Source organism: Eleutherodactylus coqui, chromosome 5 (assembly GCF_035609145.1).
Source record: "Eleutherodactylus coqui strain aEleCoq1 chromosome 5, aEleCoq1.hap1, whole genome shotgun sequence".
Classification (NCBI taxonomy): domain Eukaryota; kingdom Metazoa; phylum Chordata; class Amphibia; order Anura; family Eleutherodactylidae; genus Eleutherodactylus; species Eleutherodactylus coqui.
Window position 1 is genome coordinate 125,939,689 of NC_089841.1, and position 15,954 is coordinate 125,955,642.

General features: G+C 44.9%; 1 protein-coding gene across 3 annotated transcripts in view; it reads right to left on the bottom strand.

The window, feature by feature from the left end:
- Nucleotides 1–15,954, bottom strand: part of LOX (lysyl oxidase) — a 79,462-nt gene that overhangs the window by 23,261 nt on the left and 40,247 nt on the right. For all 3 annotated transcript variants that reach the window (XM_066603110.1, XM_066603111.1, XM_066603112.1), the window contains exon 3: nt 10,556–10,693. In XM_066603110.1, coding sequence (XP_066459207.1) covers nt 10,556–10,693 — 138 coding nt within the window. The remainder of the gene's footprint in view (nt 1–10,555; nt 10,694–15,954) is intronic.

Genomic DNA, 15,954 nt, shown 5'->3' on the forward strand with positions numbered 1-15,954 from the left:
CACAGAGACGCCTGACGACCGACGAACAGTGGTGTGCAACCTTTGTCGCGCCAAGATCAGCTGGGGAGGCACCACCACCAGCATGCGCAGGCATATGATGGCCAAGCACCCCACAAGGTGGGACGATGCCCGTTCACCGCCTCCGGTTTGCACCACTGCCTCTCCCCCTGTGCCCCAACCTGCCACTGAGATCCAACCCCCCTCTGAGGACACAGGCACTACCGTCTCCTGGCCTGCACCCACACCCTCACCTCTGCTGTCCTCGGCCCCATCCAGCAATGTCTCTCAGCGCAGCGTCCAGACGTCGCTAGTGCCACAGTTTGAGCGCAAGCGCAACTACGACGCCACGCACCCGCACGCTCAAGCGTTAAACGTGCACATTGCAAAATTGATCAGCCTAGAGATGCTGCCGTATAGGCTTGTGGAAACGGAGGCTTTCAAAAGCATGATGGCGGCGGCGGCCCCGCGCTACTCGGTTCCCAGTCGCCACTACTTTTCCCGATGTGCCGTCCCAGCCCTGCACGACCACATCTCCCGCAACATTGTACGCGCCCTCACCAACGCGGTTACTGCCAAGGTCCACTTAACAACGGACACGTGGACAAGCACAGGCGGGCAGGGCCACTATATCTCCCTGACGGCACATTGGGTGAATGTAGTGGAGGCTGGGACAGAATCAGAGCCTGGGACCGCTCACGTCCTACCCACCCCCAGAATTGCGTGCCCCAGCTCGGTGGTGGTATCTGCGGCGGTGTATGCTTCCTCCACTAAAGCACCTTCCTCCTCCTCCTCCTCCAACGCAACCTCTGTCTCGCAATCAAGATGTGTCAGCAGCACGTCGCCAGCAGTCGGTGTCACGCGGCGTGGCAGCACAGCGGTGGGCAAGCGTCAGCAGGCCGTGCTGAAACTACTCAGCTTAGGAGAGAAGAGGCACACGGCCCACGAACTGCTGCAGGGTCTGACAGAGCAGACCGACCACTGGCTTGCGCCGCTGAGCCTCCAACCGGGCATGGTCGTGTGTGACAACGGCCGTAAGCTGGTGGCGGCTCTGCAGCTCGGCAGCCTCACGCACGTGCCATGCCTGGCCCATGTCTTTAATTTGGTGGTTCAGCGCTTTCTGAAAAGCTACCCCCACTTGTCATACCTGCTCGGAAAGGTGCGCCAGCTCTGCGCACATTTCCGCAAATCCCACACGCACGCTGCCACCCTGCGGACACTGCAACATAGGTTTAATCTGCCAGTGCACCGACTGCTGTGCGACGTGCCCACACAGTGGAACTCTATGCTCCACATGTTGGCCAGACTCTATGAGCAGCGTAGAGCTATAGTGGAATACCAACTCCAACTTGCGCGGCGCAGTGGGAGTCAGCCTCCTCAATTATTTACAGAAGAGTGGCCCTGGTTGGCAGCCATCTGCCAGGTCCTTGGAAAATTTGAGAAGTCTACCCAGGTGGTGAGCGGCGATGCTGCAATCATTAGCGTCACCATTCCTCTGCTATGCATCTTGAGAAGTTCCCTGCAAAGCATAAAGGCAGACGCTTTGCGCTCAGAAACAGAGCCGGGGGAAGACAGTATGTCGCTGGATAGTCAGAGCACCCGCCTGTCTATATCTCAGCGCGTTGAGGAGGAGGAGGAGGAGGAGCATGAGGAGGATGAGGAGGAGGGGGAAGAGACAGCTTGGTCCACTGGTGAGGGTACACATGCTGCTGGGCTGTCATCCTTTCAGCGTGTATGGCCTGAGGAGGAGGAAGAGGAGGAGGAGGAGGATCCTGAAAGTGATCTTCCTAGTGAAGACAGCCATGTGTTGCGTACAGGTACCCTGGCACACATGGCTGACTTCATGTTAGGATGCCTTTCTCGTGACCCTCGCGTTACACGCATTCTGACCACTACGGATTACTGGGTGTACACACTGCTCGACCCACGCTATAAGGAGAACCTTCCCACTCTCATTCCCGAAGAGGAAAGGGGTTCAAGAGTGTTGCTATACCACAGGGCGCTGGTGGACAAACTGATGGTAAACTTCCCATCCGACAGCGCTAGTGGCAGAAGGCGCAGTTCCGAGGGCCAGGTAGCAGGGGAGGCGCAGAGATCAGGCAGCATGTACAGCGCAGGCAGGGGAACATTCTCCAAGGCCTTTGCCAGCTTTATGGCTCCCCAGCAAGACTGTGTCACCGCTCCCCAGTCAAGGCTGAGTCGGCGGGAGCACTGTAAAAGGATGGTGAGGGAGTACGTAGCCGATCGCACGACCGTCCTCCGTGACGCCTCTGCCCCCTACAACTACTGGGTGTCGAAGCTGGACACGTGGCCTGAACTCGCACTGTATGCCCTGGAGGTGCTTGCTTGTCCTGCGGCTAGCGTCTTGTCAGAGAGTGTGTTTAGTGTGGCTGGGGGAATCATCACGGATAAGCGTACCCACCTGTCAAACGACAGTGCCGACAGGCTTACACTCATCAAGATGAACAAAGCCTGGATTTCCCCAGACTTCTCTTCTCCACCAGCGGACAGCAGCGATACGTAAGCAATACGTAGGCTGCACCCGCGGATGGAAGCTACGTTCTCTCTCACCATCCAAAACGGGGACATTTCTGCTTCATCAATCTGTGTCTAATATTCCTCCTCCTCCTCCTGCTCCTCCTCCTGAAACCTCACGTAATCACGCTGAACGGGCAATTTTTCTTAGGGCCACAAGGCTCACTCATAATTTTTCTAAACAATTTTTATATGTTTCAATGCTCTTAAAAGCGTTGAAACTTTAACTTGAACCAATTTTTCGTTAAACTGGGCTGCCTCCAGGCCTAGTTACCACTTAAGCCACATTAACCAAAGCGATTAATGGGTTTCACCTGCCATCTTGGTTGGGCATGGCCAATTTTTTGGATGTACATTAGTACTGTTGATACAGCAATTTTTGTGGGCCCTCGCCTACATTGTAATCAAATGAATTTTTAGCCCACCTGCATTACAGCTGACGTTACATCCGCTGTGTTGGGCAATGCAATGGGATATTTCTATGTACCGCCGGTGGGTTCCAGGGAGCCACCCATGCTGTAGGTGCACACGGAGTTTAACCTACATCTGTCCACTTGTAAAGAACCCCAGTCTGACTGGGGCATGCAGTGTGGGCCGAAGCCCACCTGCATTAAGCACGACATTACTACCTCAGCTGTGTTGGGCAATGCAATGGGATATTTCTATGTACCGCCGGTGGCTTCCTGGCACCCACCCATGCTGTGGGTCCACAGGGAATTATAAATGCATCTGTTTCCACTTGTAAAGAACCCCAGTCTGACTGGGGCATGCAGTGTGGGCCGAAGCCCACCTGCATTAAGCACGACATTACTACCTCAGCTGTGTTGGGCAATGCAATGGGATATTTTTGTGTATCGCCGGTGGGTTCCAGGGAGCCACCCATGCTGTAGGTGCACACGGAGTTTTTACTACATCTGTACACTTGTAAAGAACCCCAGTCTGACTGGGGCATGCAGTGTGGGCCGAAGCCCACCTGCATTAAGCACGACATTACTACCTCAGCTGTGTTGGGCAATGCAATGGGATATTTCTATGTACCGCCGGTGGCTTCCTGGCACCCACCCATGCTGTCGGTCCACAGGGAATTATAAATGCATCTGTGTCCACTTGTAAAGAACCCCAGTCTGACTGGGGCATGCAGAGACACCTTGACAGAATGAATAGTGTGTGACACATAGGTTCCCCATTGCTATGCCCACGTGTGCAGCTCCTGATGGCGGTGGCACAGGATTCTATTTCTCATTGCTTCTGTACAGCATTGTGGGCTATCGCCCCGCCCCTTTTAAAGAGGGTCGCTGCCTAGCCGTGCCAACCTCTGCAGTGTGTGCCTGCGGTTCCTCCTCATGGCAGACGCACTTCTAAATAGACATGAGGGTGGTGAGGCATTAGGGCAGCTGAAGGCTGCGCAGGGACACTTTGGTGTGTGCTGTGGGGGGAGGGGGGGCGGTTGGGCAGCATGTAACACAGGAGAAGTGGCAGTGGAGTGTCATGCAGGCAGTGATTGTGCTTTGTTGGAGGTAGTGTGGTGCTTAGCTAAGGTATGCCATGCTAATGAGGGCTTTTCAGAAGTAAAAGTTTTTGGGAGGGGGGGGGGGCCCACTCTTGCCGCTATTGTGGCTTAATAGTGGGACCTGTGAACTTGAGATGCAGCCCAACATGTAGCCCCTCGCCTGCCCTATCCGTTGCTGTGTCGTTCCCATCACTTTCTTGAATTGCCCAGATTTTCACACAAGGAAACCTTAGCGAGCATCGGCGAAATACAAAAATGCTCGGGTCGCCCATTGACTTCAATGGGGTTCGTTATTCGAAACGAACCCTTGAGCATCGCGAAAAGTTCGTCCCGAATAACGAGCACCCGAGCATTTTGGTGCTCGCTCATCTCTAATGTATATATATATGTGGAAATTTTGAATCTCTGTATGTAAACCCATCAGTCTTCCAGCTGCTATCTATTGTAGATATATTAAGAAATCAAGACAAAATATTGGAATTATAAATGTCGAGGTGTTACAAGGCGGGCATATACCTTAAAGATGGTGTAATAGGGTTCTTAAATAAGGAAAGTTTGTTCATCAGAAGCTTCATCCTATTAAGGACTCAAAGCATAAAAATGGCTCAGAATGTTTGATTTTCAGAATTTAGACTATGGCTAAGGAAGTGACTGTGTTAGTTTATTCTGCCATATTGGTGACTCTTAGGCCTCATGTCCACGGGGAAAATCAGGCCCGCTACGGTTTCTCCATGGAGAATCCGTAGCGGGTCCCTCCTGCCCCGCAGACATGAGCGCTGAAAATAAGAATAAACTTACCTCTCGCACGCTCCGGATCCTTCCTTCGCCGCGGTGTCATCTTCTGTGCGTCGCGGCCGGATCTTCTTACTTCGGCCTGGCGGATGCGCAGGATGACGTCGGCGACGTGCCCCGCGCATGCGCCGGCCCGAAGAAAAAAGATCCGGCCGCGACGGAGAGAAGATGGAGCCTCGGCGAAGGGAAGAACCGGAGCAGGTGAGTAAATTCGTATTTTAGGTCTCTCGCGGATCCGGACGACTTCCATAGGCTTCAATAGAAGCCCGCAGGAGACCCGCACGAAAATAGAGCATGGTCCATTTTTTTTCATGCTCCATTTTAAAAAAAAAATCACTTTTATTGACCATCCGCGGTCAATGCATCCCTATGGGGTGCGGATCCGCGGGCAGGAGAAGAGTTAAAATCCGCTGCGGATTTTAATTCTTCTTTTGCCCGTGGGCATGAGGCCTAAGGGTGGCCATGCACATTAGATATAGCGTGGCCAAATTGGCCAATTTTGGTGATTCTGGACTGTTTTCTAATGTGTATGGCAGAATCCTGACTCTCCCAATTTATATAAATCCGAGAAAATAAAGATTAGGCAGTTGGATTACAACAGCCTATTCCTTTTGTTCTCAGGAGAAAAACTGGTGCCAAATGTGTCTGGCAGTGACATTCTCCTCTCACTACATACAAAATACAAGTACACTCTGCAGAGCCAAGTGTGTACTGTACTGTATGTGTCTGGGGGTCTTCAAGAGAGATAGCTGTCGGAAGAACAAGCATTCAGCAGAGGAGCATGCAGAGCATTATAATTCTCCTCGCACCTACTAGATGGTCTCCACACGGAGATACTATACCCCTCCCAACTCACTTCATAGGCATCTCATCCAGCTAACCACTAACTGATAAGAGGCAAAATGCAGAAACGCTATATGTACATGGTTATCTTTTTCTTCTGAAAAAGACTCTAGTATATTCCCAGTCATGTTAGAGGGCTTGTTAAAAAGTCATACATTGACTTGCAGGAATGCTACCTTCTAATATGTGGCGTTCTAGAGGCATTGTTCCATCTTCCCATTTGTAAATTAAATTTCCCAGAGGAGCATGCATGGCCTTAAGTCTCCTCATACCTACTACCGCGTTTTACTGAAAATAAGCCCTACCCTGATAATAAGCACTACTCCGATTTTCATGGGGTAGAGAATTGAAATATAAGCCTTTCCCTGAAAATAAGCCCCAGCTAAACCACATGAAAAAAAGAACAGCAATACTCACCTAGCTGGTGGCGTCTGAGACCCTCACGCTGACCTGTGGCACTGCGGCAGGCTGCCGTGTCCTTAGCATTGACACAGAACTCTCTTTCTAGTGATGGGGCTTTGTAAAACCTCACCTCCAGCAAGCGAGTGCAGGGATTGGATAACGAGCGCTGCTGGCTCAGCCACTTAAAGCCAGCACTCGATCATTCACAGCCATTCAGTGGATGACATCACTGAATGGCTGTGATTGGCTCATCAAGCACTGGCTCCGATTTGCTGAGCCAGCTGCGCTAATGATCCAATCACAGCACTCGCTTGCTGGAGGGAGGGTATTCAAAGCCTAGTCACCAGAAAGAGAGTGCTGTGTCAACGCTGGAGACACGGCAGCCTGCCGCAGCGCCAGAGACCAGGGTGAGGGACCCAGATGCCGTGAAAATAAGACACTGTGCCTCTTTTGGAGCAAAAATTAATATAAGGCAGTGTCTTATTTTCAGAGAAACACAGTAGATGCTCTCCACAAGGAGAAAATATATCCTTGACAGCTGTGTAATGTGTATTTGCAGCCTTAGGGCGCCCACCCACTGGCGTTTTTTTTCCCTGCGAAATTCGCAGCATTTTTTTCTCTACAGGGGTCTATGGGACTTGTAATGTTAAAATCGCGATCGCGCAAAATCGCAATTTACCGCGAAATCGCGATTTTGCGCGATCACGATTTTAACATTACAAGTCCCATAGACCCCTGCAGAGAAAAAAATGCTGCGAATTTCGCAGGGAAAAAAAACGCCAGTGGGTGGGCGCCCTTAGGATGATCTTAACATATTGTCAGGGCAGTTTGAACAAATACTTCCACATTTAAACCCATGTACTTCAAAATCTGATTTTGGCAACCGAAGTTGTATGACTTCAGTTATTAGTACTTATTTTTACAGCTTTTTTTCTGCACATCTAACAAATATGCAGCATTGATATTGGTTGAGAATTGTTTTTTTGCCATTTGGTCTGTGAATGTTCATTTACTTATTCCTTCTGCTGGAAAAAATCAAGAGCAAAGAGGTAGAAGACAGTGTACAAGTGAATGCGGAAAGCAAATGTAACTGGCTGTACATTTACTGGAAAAAGGTTTATTCAACTGTCGGCAAGTATAGATGAGCATCAACAAATATTTCAACATAGCTAAGAAATGGTTTCAAAATAGGAAAAATGAATTGTGCAGCCACCAGATCTGCACTTAGCTGAATAAATCCAGATGTTCAGAAGTTTAGCATTTTTATAATTTCCTGTTCTAAAATAGTTATGATAGCTGTAAGAAATACAGCATTTTTTAGAGTTGAATGACAAAGCTTTGACAGAAGCAAACCCTTAAGGCACAGCAAAATTGGATGGAAATTCTTTTCACAACAGCAAAAAATTCCAAGCAAGTTTTGTATTGTTTGAGAGGGCTGAATTACTGAACTGCTTGCTGGTTGGCTTAAGCTTATTTATGTGGCTTCTCTGAAGTGCAACAAAGTGATATTTAGGATGATGGGTCTTCTAGTGCACATTGCAAGTAGTGTATGTCATATAGGTTCATATCTATATATCTATTAGAGATGAGCGAACGTACTCGGATAAGCACTACTCGTCCGAGTAATGTGCCTTATCCGAGTACCGCTGTACTCGTGCTGAAAGATTCGGGGCGCTCCGCTGCTGACAGGTGAGTCGCAGCGGGGAGCGGGGCAGAGCGGGCGGGAGAGAAGGAGAGAAAGATCTCCCCTCCGTTCTTCCCCGCTCTCCCCTGCAGCTCCCCGCTCCGCAGCGCGTCCCGAATCTTTCAGCACGAGTACAGCGGTACTCGGATAAGGCACATTACTCGGACGAGTAGTGCTTATCCGAGTACGTTCGCTCATCTCTAATATCTATAGATATATATCTATAGATATATAGATATATATGCAGATAGATGGATAGATAGATAGATAGATGATAGATAGATAGATAGATAGATAGATAGATAGATAGATAGATAGATAGATAGATACAAAAGACTAGGTTTTTAGGGTTTCATTGCAAGGTGACCTACAATTTCTGTAACAGTTTGGAGTTAGATTACAGCTATATATCACTGCATGACAGTGTATAAACCTATGGTGTGATTATAAAGTAATGTAATATTGAGGCATAATACACAAAACAAATACAAGGAAATATTAGATATAATACTTCTCTTTTTTAATTCTAATCTCTAATTTATTTTTCCACTTTCTGCATCTTCATAAAACCTTAATTTTTTAATTGCTCCACTTTATTTCCTACACAAAGTTTTATATTTCTGCTGTTCTTCTGCTGTTCTAATGAAGGCTATTATATCAATCAACTAATATTTTTTTCAAGGACATAAGCTTTGTTCACATATGTGTCACGGTTTTGATTTTTATTAGTTGTATAATAGATACCAATCAGTTGACTCAAAACAAGTTCCATCATCGTGTTCACATTTTGTCAACAACAATTGTTCTGCATGCTGCACAGTTCGATGAAGGTTCTGAACAGTCTCTAATGCACATGTGAACACAGCCTTATGGTCTTTTTACATGGCCCGAGTATCGAGCTCAAGCAATCCTCTGGAATGCTTGTTCGCCCAACAATCTGACCATGTAAAGGGACTCTCATGTCACTGCCAGCACACTGTCAAGTCTGTGCCAGCACACTTTTGCTACTGTGGGTTCTATCCTGTCTAGCTAGGGTTATTATCTCCTGTGCTTACTAGTTCGGGTTATTTAGTCCTGCAGCTGTTAGCTGAGGTAATGGCTGGTGATTGAGAGCTCGGTCAGCTAATCAGCTTCTCCCTTTTCCCTATATAATCCAGCTCTTCCTGGCTGGGATTTGTTGGTTATTTTTCAGTGTTCCTTATCAAGGAAGCTTGCTCAGTTCTCCTGTCTGTTTTCTGGCTCCTGTGTTCTAGTTTGTCCTGTGTGTTTCTTGTTTGTCTTGCATTTTGTGCTCTCATCTTTTATTTGTTGTCAGTCTCTGTTTGTCCCTGGTTCTCTGTACTCTGGTTCCCCTCTGACCTTGGACCTGTCTTTGTGATAGTAATGGGGTCGTCCCTTTTGGGATGGGTGCTCTGCTGCGCGGTGGTTAGAGGGATTCAGAGTGTCCCCGCACTAATCACTATCTCTCATTTCTGTCTGCTCCTGCGTCTAGCCACCTATGTAGCAAGCTAATACGCCCGGTCCTGACAGCTCCAGTGCTAAATCTCCACATAGTTTTATGTCCAGAAGGAACGTAACAGGGACTAATGATTAGCCATTGAACGAGCAAGCACTCATTCATCAGCTGATCATGTTGCTTAGTTGAGCACAAATGCTTTCTGGTTGGTTGCACATCTCCTCAAGTAAGTAGAGAGATGTGTAGCTGATTAATTACAGCCATATGGGAATGAATAATTGTGTTAACAATCAGTCAACCCCATAGAGCAGATAATCAGTACACAGGGCTAATGAGCACTGACCAACATATTCATTGTCAGTATAATCCTTCACATGGGCAGATAATTTTCTGCCCTTATGAAAGGACCATTAGTTTTTCATTTGAGGAATGGCTTAGGGCCGATTTACACAGAAAGATGATCGCTCAAAAATCGCTCAAACCGCAGTTTGAGTGACAGTTTTGAGCGATCAATTTGCATAAGCTCTTAAGTAGCTAATTAGCTACTTTAGAGTTTATTAGCGTGTAAATGAAGGCAACTGCTGCATACAGAAGACAGCGCTCCCACTGTCATCTGCATACAGCTGCTTTGTTCTCTGAGCTATCATTGAGAGCTCCCAGCAGGATACCATCTGAAAGAATAGTATCAGCGGTATTCCACTGAGAACTCAATGCGCTGCGCTGATAAGAGTCATTGCTGACTTTTAGCTTGCTAAAAGTGAGCAATGAACGAATAGTGCACGAAACGTTACATATAAACCTAAACCAGCTTTAGTTTTCCAATGTTTATTGTAACTGTTTAAAAAAATCTAAAAGTTAGCTATAAATGTAAAAAGAGACAGTAGCAGAGGTGTTCAATGTTTTGAAATATCATATGTTCGTCAACTGGTTTACTAAACAAAGTTAAGAGTCAGGTCAATGTAACTTTAAAGGGGTTGACTGAGTTAGAAAAAATGGTCTGCTTTCTTTTCTCAGACACAGCTCCACTTTTGGCCTTTACTTGTGTCCAGTATTACAGCCCAGACCCATTCAGGTACATGGGACTGAACTGGAATACCAGTTATAACCCTTGGCACTGTTCTGGATGCATTTGGACACTAACACTTGTCTGATCACAAGAGTAATACTGTAGTAAAAGAAGCTGGAATCTGTCTACTTTGCCAGCATATAATATGGGATGGTTTCCAGGTTCCTGTCCCCATATGGGTGATTAATAGTCTACAGTGTTAATGGTTTGTTTTTGGTAGTGTTATAAAAGTTTAGCATTTCTAAATACTTAGGTAAATGTTGTACTTACTGGTGGCAGCTGTGCCATTCCCAGGAATAACGAGGTCTACTTGGCATGAAGTCAGCGGTTCCTTGATTTTTCACTCTCTGGGGAAAGCGAAGAAGCACCCTCTGGTCATAATCTCGGACATCGGAGCTGTAGGCTGAGCTGCATTATTACAAAGGCACAAAAAAGTAAAAAGACTTTAAATGGGTTACTACTATAAATGTCTTGTAAAATGTGACACATACAACCCAGAGTAGGGTGACATCAGTGGAGAAATCTCTAAAACACATTTACAAAGCACTACAAAAGTATTACACTATAAATGTGAATGATTCAACTTGAATCACATAACCATAAGCCCAGGGAAAACCTACCAGCAAAAGAACATATGAAGTGAATAATTTATATCTGCGGTGACTTTTGCAGTTTGGATGAAAACTCTGCATTTCTACACCTGAGTAAATTTCATCTACAAAAGTCAGGAAAACCACAAATTGTACGCATGGCTAGTTTTAGTCTTAATTATTTTAAAAGGGGTTTCCACACTGTTTTACGATTTATTTGGCTGTAAAAACTAATAACTATAGATTTATTGTATTTTGTTCCAGTGTTATGTAGCCAGCAATGGTTGCCTGGGATGTAGAACATTTTATTAGAGGTACAGGAGGCTTGAGACTACAGGTTGCACTGCATCCCAATAGAGTTGTCACTAGGAGTTGTCCGCTATATACAGCTACACCAGTCTTCTACAGATTGGGGCTGTAACTACAAAGAATTGGTTGATGAAGAAGGGGGAAGTACATAAAGATTGGCTTATACTACTTGACTATTTTTGGGACTCTGTGGCTGGCTCTACTATAGATACATTGTGATTGGCACTAGTTTTGGGGTACTGTGAAAGGAAGTGTCTTTGTAGATGGTATTATAGGGCACTGTAGAAATATTAGATATGCACTATTAATGGCATCAACATTGTGATTGATGCTATTGTATTTGTACTATTGTATGAACGCTTCATAGTGTTGGTTCTGTTATTTAATCACTGTATCCTGTAGCTGTGTCATTTGCAGTAGACTATAAGACTGTAGGAGTTCTGTTACATGGGCCAACTATCAGCCAAAAAAATCACTGAAATGAGCAATTTTAAGTGATAGTATCCTGTTGGGGCCCACATTTACACATGATCACCTAGCGAGAAATCCTTCATTAGTCGCTCTATTTCAGCTCACTGAAATAAACCGACTAGTAAGTAATTTCTAGCTCAGTGCAAATAGGCAGTAGCTCATTGTTAAAAGACTGCCAGTTCCCAGTGAATGGAGGCAGGGGTGGCCATAAACTATCTCTCAACGTGCTCCACCTCCATTTACTGAATGACTGTGTTCATGTGTAAAAGTACAGGAGCGATAGCCATTGGGATGACTGTAGGCACTTCTGCACCTGACAGTCATGCCGTGTAAAAGTATCCTAAGAGTGGTACTATGGTCTATGGTTGGTATTATATGGACCCAATATTTTGTCATGACTCTGACATTGTATGGTAGTGTGCATGTATATATGTCTTTTGAATGTAGAGACGGGAGAAAGCTGATGTCAAAGAAGCCATTGCCAGAGGTTATATGCCTAAAACAAAAGGATCGGACAATTGAAATACAACTGGTTGATCCTCTTTTTCCCTGAGATCTTCAGTTATCTCTAAATCTAGGTCAGAAATGTGTTTCTAAGAAATGCATGGACTCTGAATACATATTTCAAACTTTTGGCTTGACTAGCTAGCTAAGATATGAGTCTTATCATTAAACTTTACTAGCTTGCTGCTGGTGCTCATAATTCTTGAAACTTCTCACGAGGCCCCAGTAAAATATACCGAAGTTATACGGCGCTCAATACATCCTGCAGTATAAGTGGAAGAAAACTGTTATTGTAGATCTTTTATTAGAACAAGATGTGAAACAGACTAATCATTGTCTCCAGTGTCTAGGCATCTGTGCAGATTTGTATGCCTACACCATGCTTCAGAGAACTCAATGATTATTCTCGTGTCACAATATATTGAATTACAAATAAGTCTGATTTGGTTTATCAGCTGCTGCACATTCTTACTAAAGAACATGTTGCCAAAAGAAATGTGGTTATGTAATTAAATTTCAGACATGCTGGAGTCGGGTTAGTTGGAATCTAAAAAGATGTAAATGGGCCCGAGCTCATCTTCTCCTCTATGTTACATGTATAGTCTTCATACTTATGAGATATGCAAAAGCCAACAGTCGAAAGGCATGCAAGAAATAAATATTCAACTCGAATTTCCTGTTTTAAAGGAAATTCCACTTAAATTGATACTCTGAGTATTGAAAATATGCTTAAACGCCTTTCATTCTGCAAAGACAACCACTAAAAGCTATTTAGTTTCCTAAAATAGTCTACTAAAGATGCCATGAAAAATCATTCATATGATAGTTGTGCTTTCACACGATCTCTCACATTTGAATTAGAATGTGTGGTAGAAACCTTTAATTTTTATGGAATTGGTAGATTAGTAAATATAATTATGCAATTTTAATTCAGACATTAAATATTTGTAGCCACATGTTTTTGCTACTTGTACTTTTACAGTAATGCTGGCACCAATGACACAATTAGAGGTAGGTGGAAGGTCCTTAAAAATTATTTCAAAGAACTAGAATGTGAACCTAAGGCAAGGACTGCCAAAGTAGTCTACTACCTGTATCACCTGTAAATACTACCTGTATCATGTGTGGAGAGGTAAACAAGTGGCTCAAGAGTTGGTGTAGGAAGGAGGGCTTTTGGCTCCTGGAGAACTGGGTCAACTTTGCTGTTGGCTGCAGGTTCTACCACAGGGATGGACTGCATCTCCATGGGGAGGGTGCAGCTGTGCTGGGGGAGAAAACGACTAGAAGGTTGGAAAAATGTTTAAACTAGGGGCTGGGAGGAAGGCAACCAGAGACATAGAGGGGAAGATAGTGTAGACAGTGATATCGGACTAAAGGCCCTTTTACACACAACGATTATTGCTGAAAATTCTTCCAAACGGCCAAAAATGAGCGATAATCATTATATGTAAATGCGGGCATTGTGCACTTTTCGTTTGAACGATAGATTTTAGTTCATTTAAAATGCATCATTCAGCAGCTGAAAGGCTGAGCAAATACATTCCATTTGAATGTATTTAGCTCATTTTTCAAAAGACTGCACAATATTCTTCCCACAACATATTTATACTAGCCGCGAAAACAATGGAATGTGGCAGCAGCCATTTGCACAGCTGGGCATGTGTTTAAACACAAGCTTGGCTCTGCAAACAACTTCTGCATGTCCTTTTACATTCAAATGAAGATGATAAAGTGTTAATGGCCATTAACACTTTATGCAAATAGATCTTTAACTCTTTCAATCTTTTAGTCGTTTGAAAGATTATCTTTGCGTGTATAATAGCCTTTAGTAATAAAAATGGGGGTGGAGCGGTGGGAAGGGGTAGTACAGTTAGAACTGGCAGAATAGTTAATAGGGATACACCTAAAATAAAAAGTAACCAAAATCTTCTAAACTATATGTTAACAAATGCTAGAGGTCTGACCAATAGGGTTGATGAACTGGAAGTAATAATGTCTGAGGAAAACGACAACATAGTGGGAATAAAGAAGACTTGGTTGACATAGTGACTGGGCGGTTAACTTACAGGCTTACAGTCTGTTCAGAAGGGATTGTAAAAAAAACAGAAATCAGGAGGGGTTTGTCTTTATGTAAAATCCTGTTTAAAGCTCACATTACGGGAAGATATATGTGAGAGAGAAAAACATGTAGAGTCTCACTCTCTATGGGTAAAAATATATGGAGGGGAAAAAACTAAAATAAAATCCTCATAGGGGTTTTCTATAGACCACCAAATATAACAGAAGCCACTGAACATCTATTAGTGAGGCAAATAGATGAAACGGCAAATTACAATGAGGTAATTATTATGGGAGATTTTCTGGATATAAACTGGGAGGCTGAAACCTGTGGATTTTATAAAATTAACAAGTTTCTGTCAATAACTTGTATATGACCCAACTGGTACATACTCTGATTGGGTCACCGTTACTAGTGGGGCTCAGTACTGGGCCCTATTCTGTTTAATATATTTATTAATGACCTGGTAGAAGGATTGCACTGCAGACGGGCGGAAATTCCGCGGCGCGCTTTCCACCACTGGAAGCTTGCAAAGATTGCGTTAACAAACGCAATCCTATGCAGACGGCTGTGGTTTGGCCGTGCGAAATCTCGCGAGGCAAACAAACTGCGGCATGCTCTATTTCTATGCTGGGCTCTGCGAGCCCCGCACAGAAACGTCACTCACCCGCCGCCGGCTCCAGTCTGCGCATGCGTCCGCTGCCCGGCAGCCGGCACATGAAAGAGTCGGGGCCGTGGGGTGCGGGTGAGTACGCGCTGCTCTCTGCAGGTGCTCGGGTCGGGTTCTGCGGCGAGAATTCTCGCTGCCTGATCCGACCCGCCCGTTTGCAGGCGGCCTAAAATATAAATGTTTGTAGATGATACAAAACTATGCAAGTAATTAACACAAGAGAGGACAGAATACGATTGCAAATGGATCTGAAAAAGTTGGGAGTTGGGGCAGAAAATTCGCACATGATGTTTAATACTGATAAATGAAAGGTTATGCACATGGGCAGGGGAAATGCATGTCACCATTACACACTAAATGGCAAACCACTGGGCAAAAGTGACATGGGAAAGGACTTGGGAATTTTAGTTAACTGTAAACTTAATTGGAGAAACCAGTGTCAGGCAGCTGTTGCCAAGGCACATGATCAGAACATTGTCCACACATGGAATATTGTGGACAGTTTTGGGCACCGGTATTGAAAAAGACATATCAGCTTGAGCGAGTTCAAAGGTGGGCAACTAAAGTTATAAATGGAATGGATGGACTAGAATATCCAGAGATGTTATCAAAATGGGGGTTATTTAGTTTTGTAAAAATATGGCCGAGGGGCGACCTAATAACTATGTCAATACAGATATTTCTCCTAGGATCTTTTTATATTCTGAAGTGCGAGTGTAACAAAGGCTGGAGATGTTTCTTGATCATAATGTGGGTCTTCCTTCTAAGGATAGTAAGCTTTTTTTCCTTCACTTAACTGAGTATTTAAACAATATGGTGTCCAAATCACGTAAAGCTCTTTTGAGGGCAAGTGTAGCTCAGCTTCCAACACTTTGCTAACTGCTAAAATGTTGGAAACCCCAATGGAACCCTGACAGATGCCATGAAAGCCAATGAAGTCACACGGAGACTATTAAGATCCTTCAGATAATGGCATAACACTAAAAAAGATATTATTCTAGTGTGAATATTGCCTTCGTTTTTCATCACCATGACAGTTACTTGGAGAGAGCTCCTTTCTAGTTTT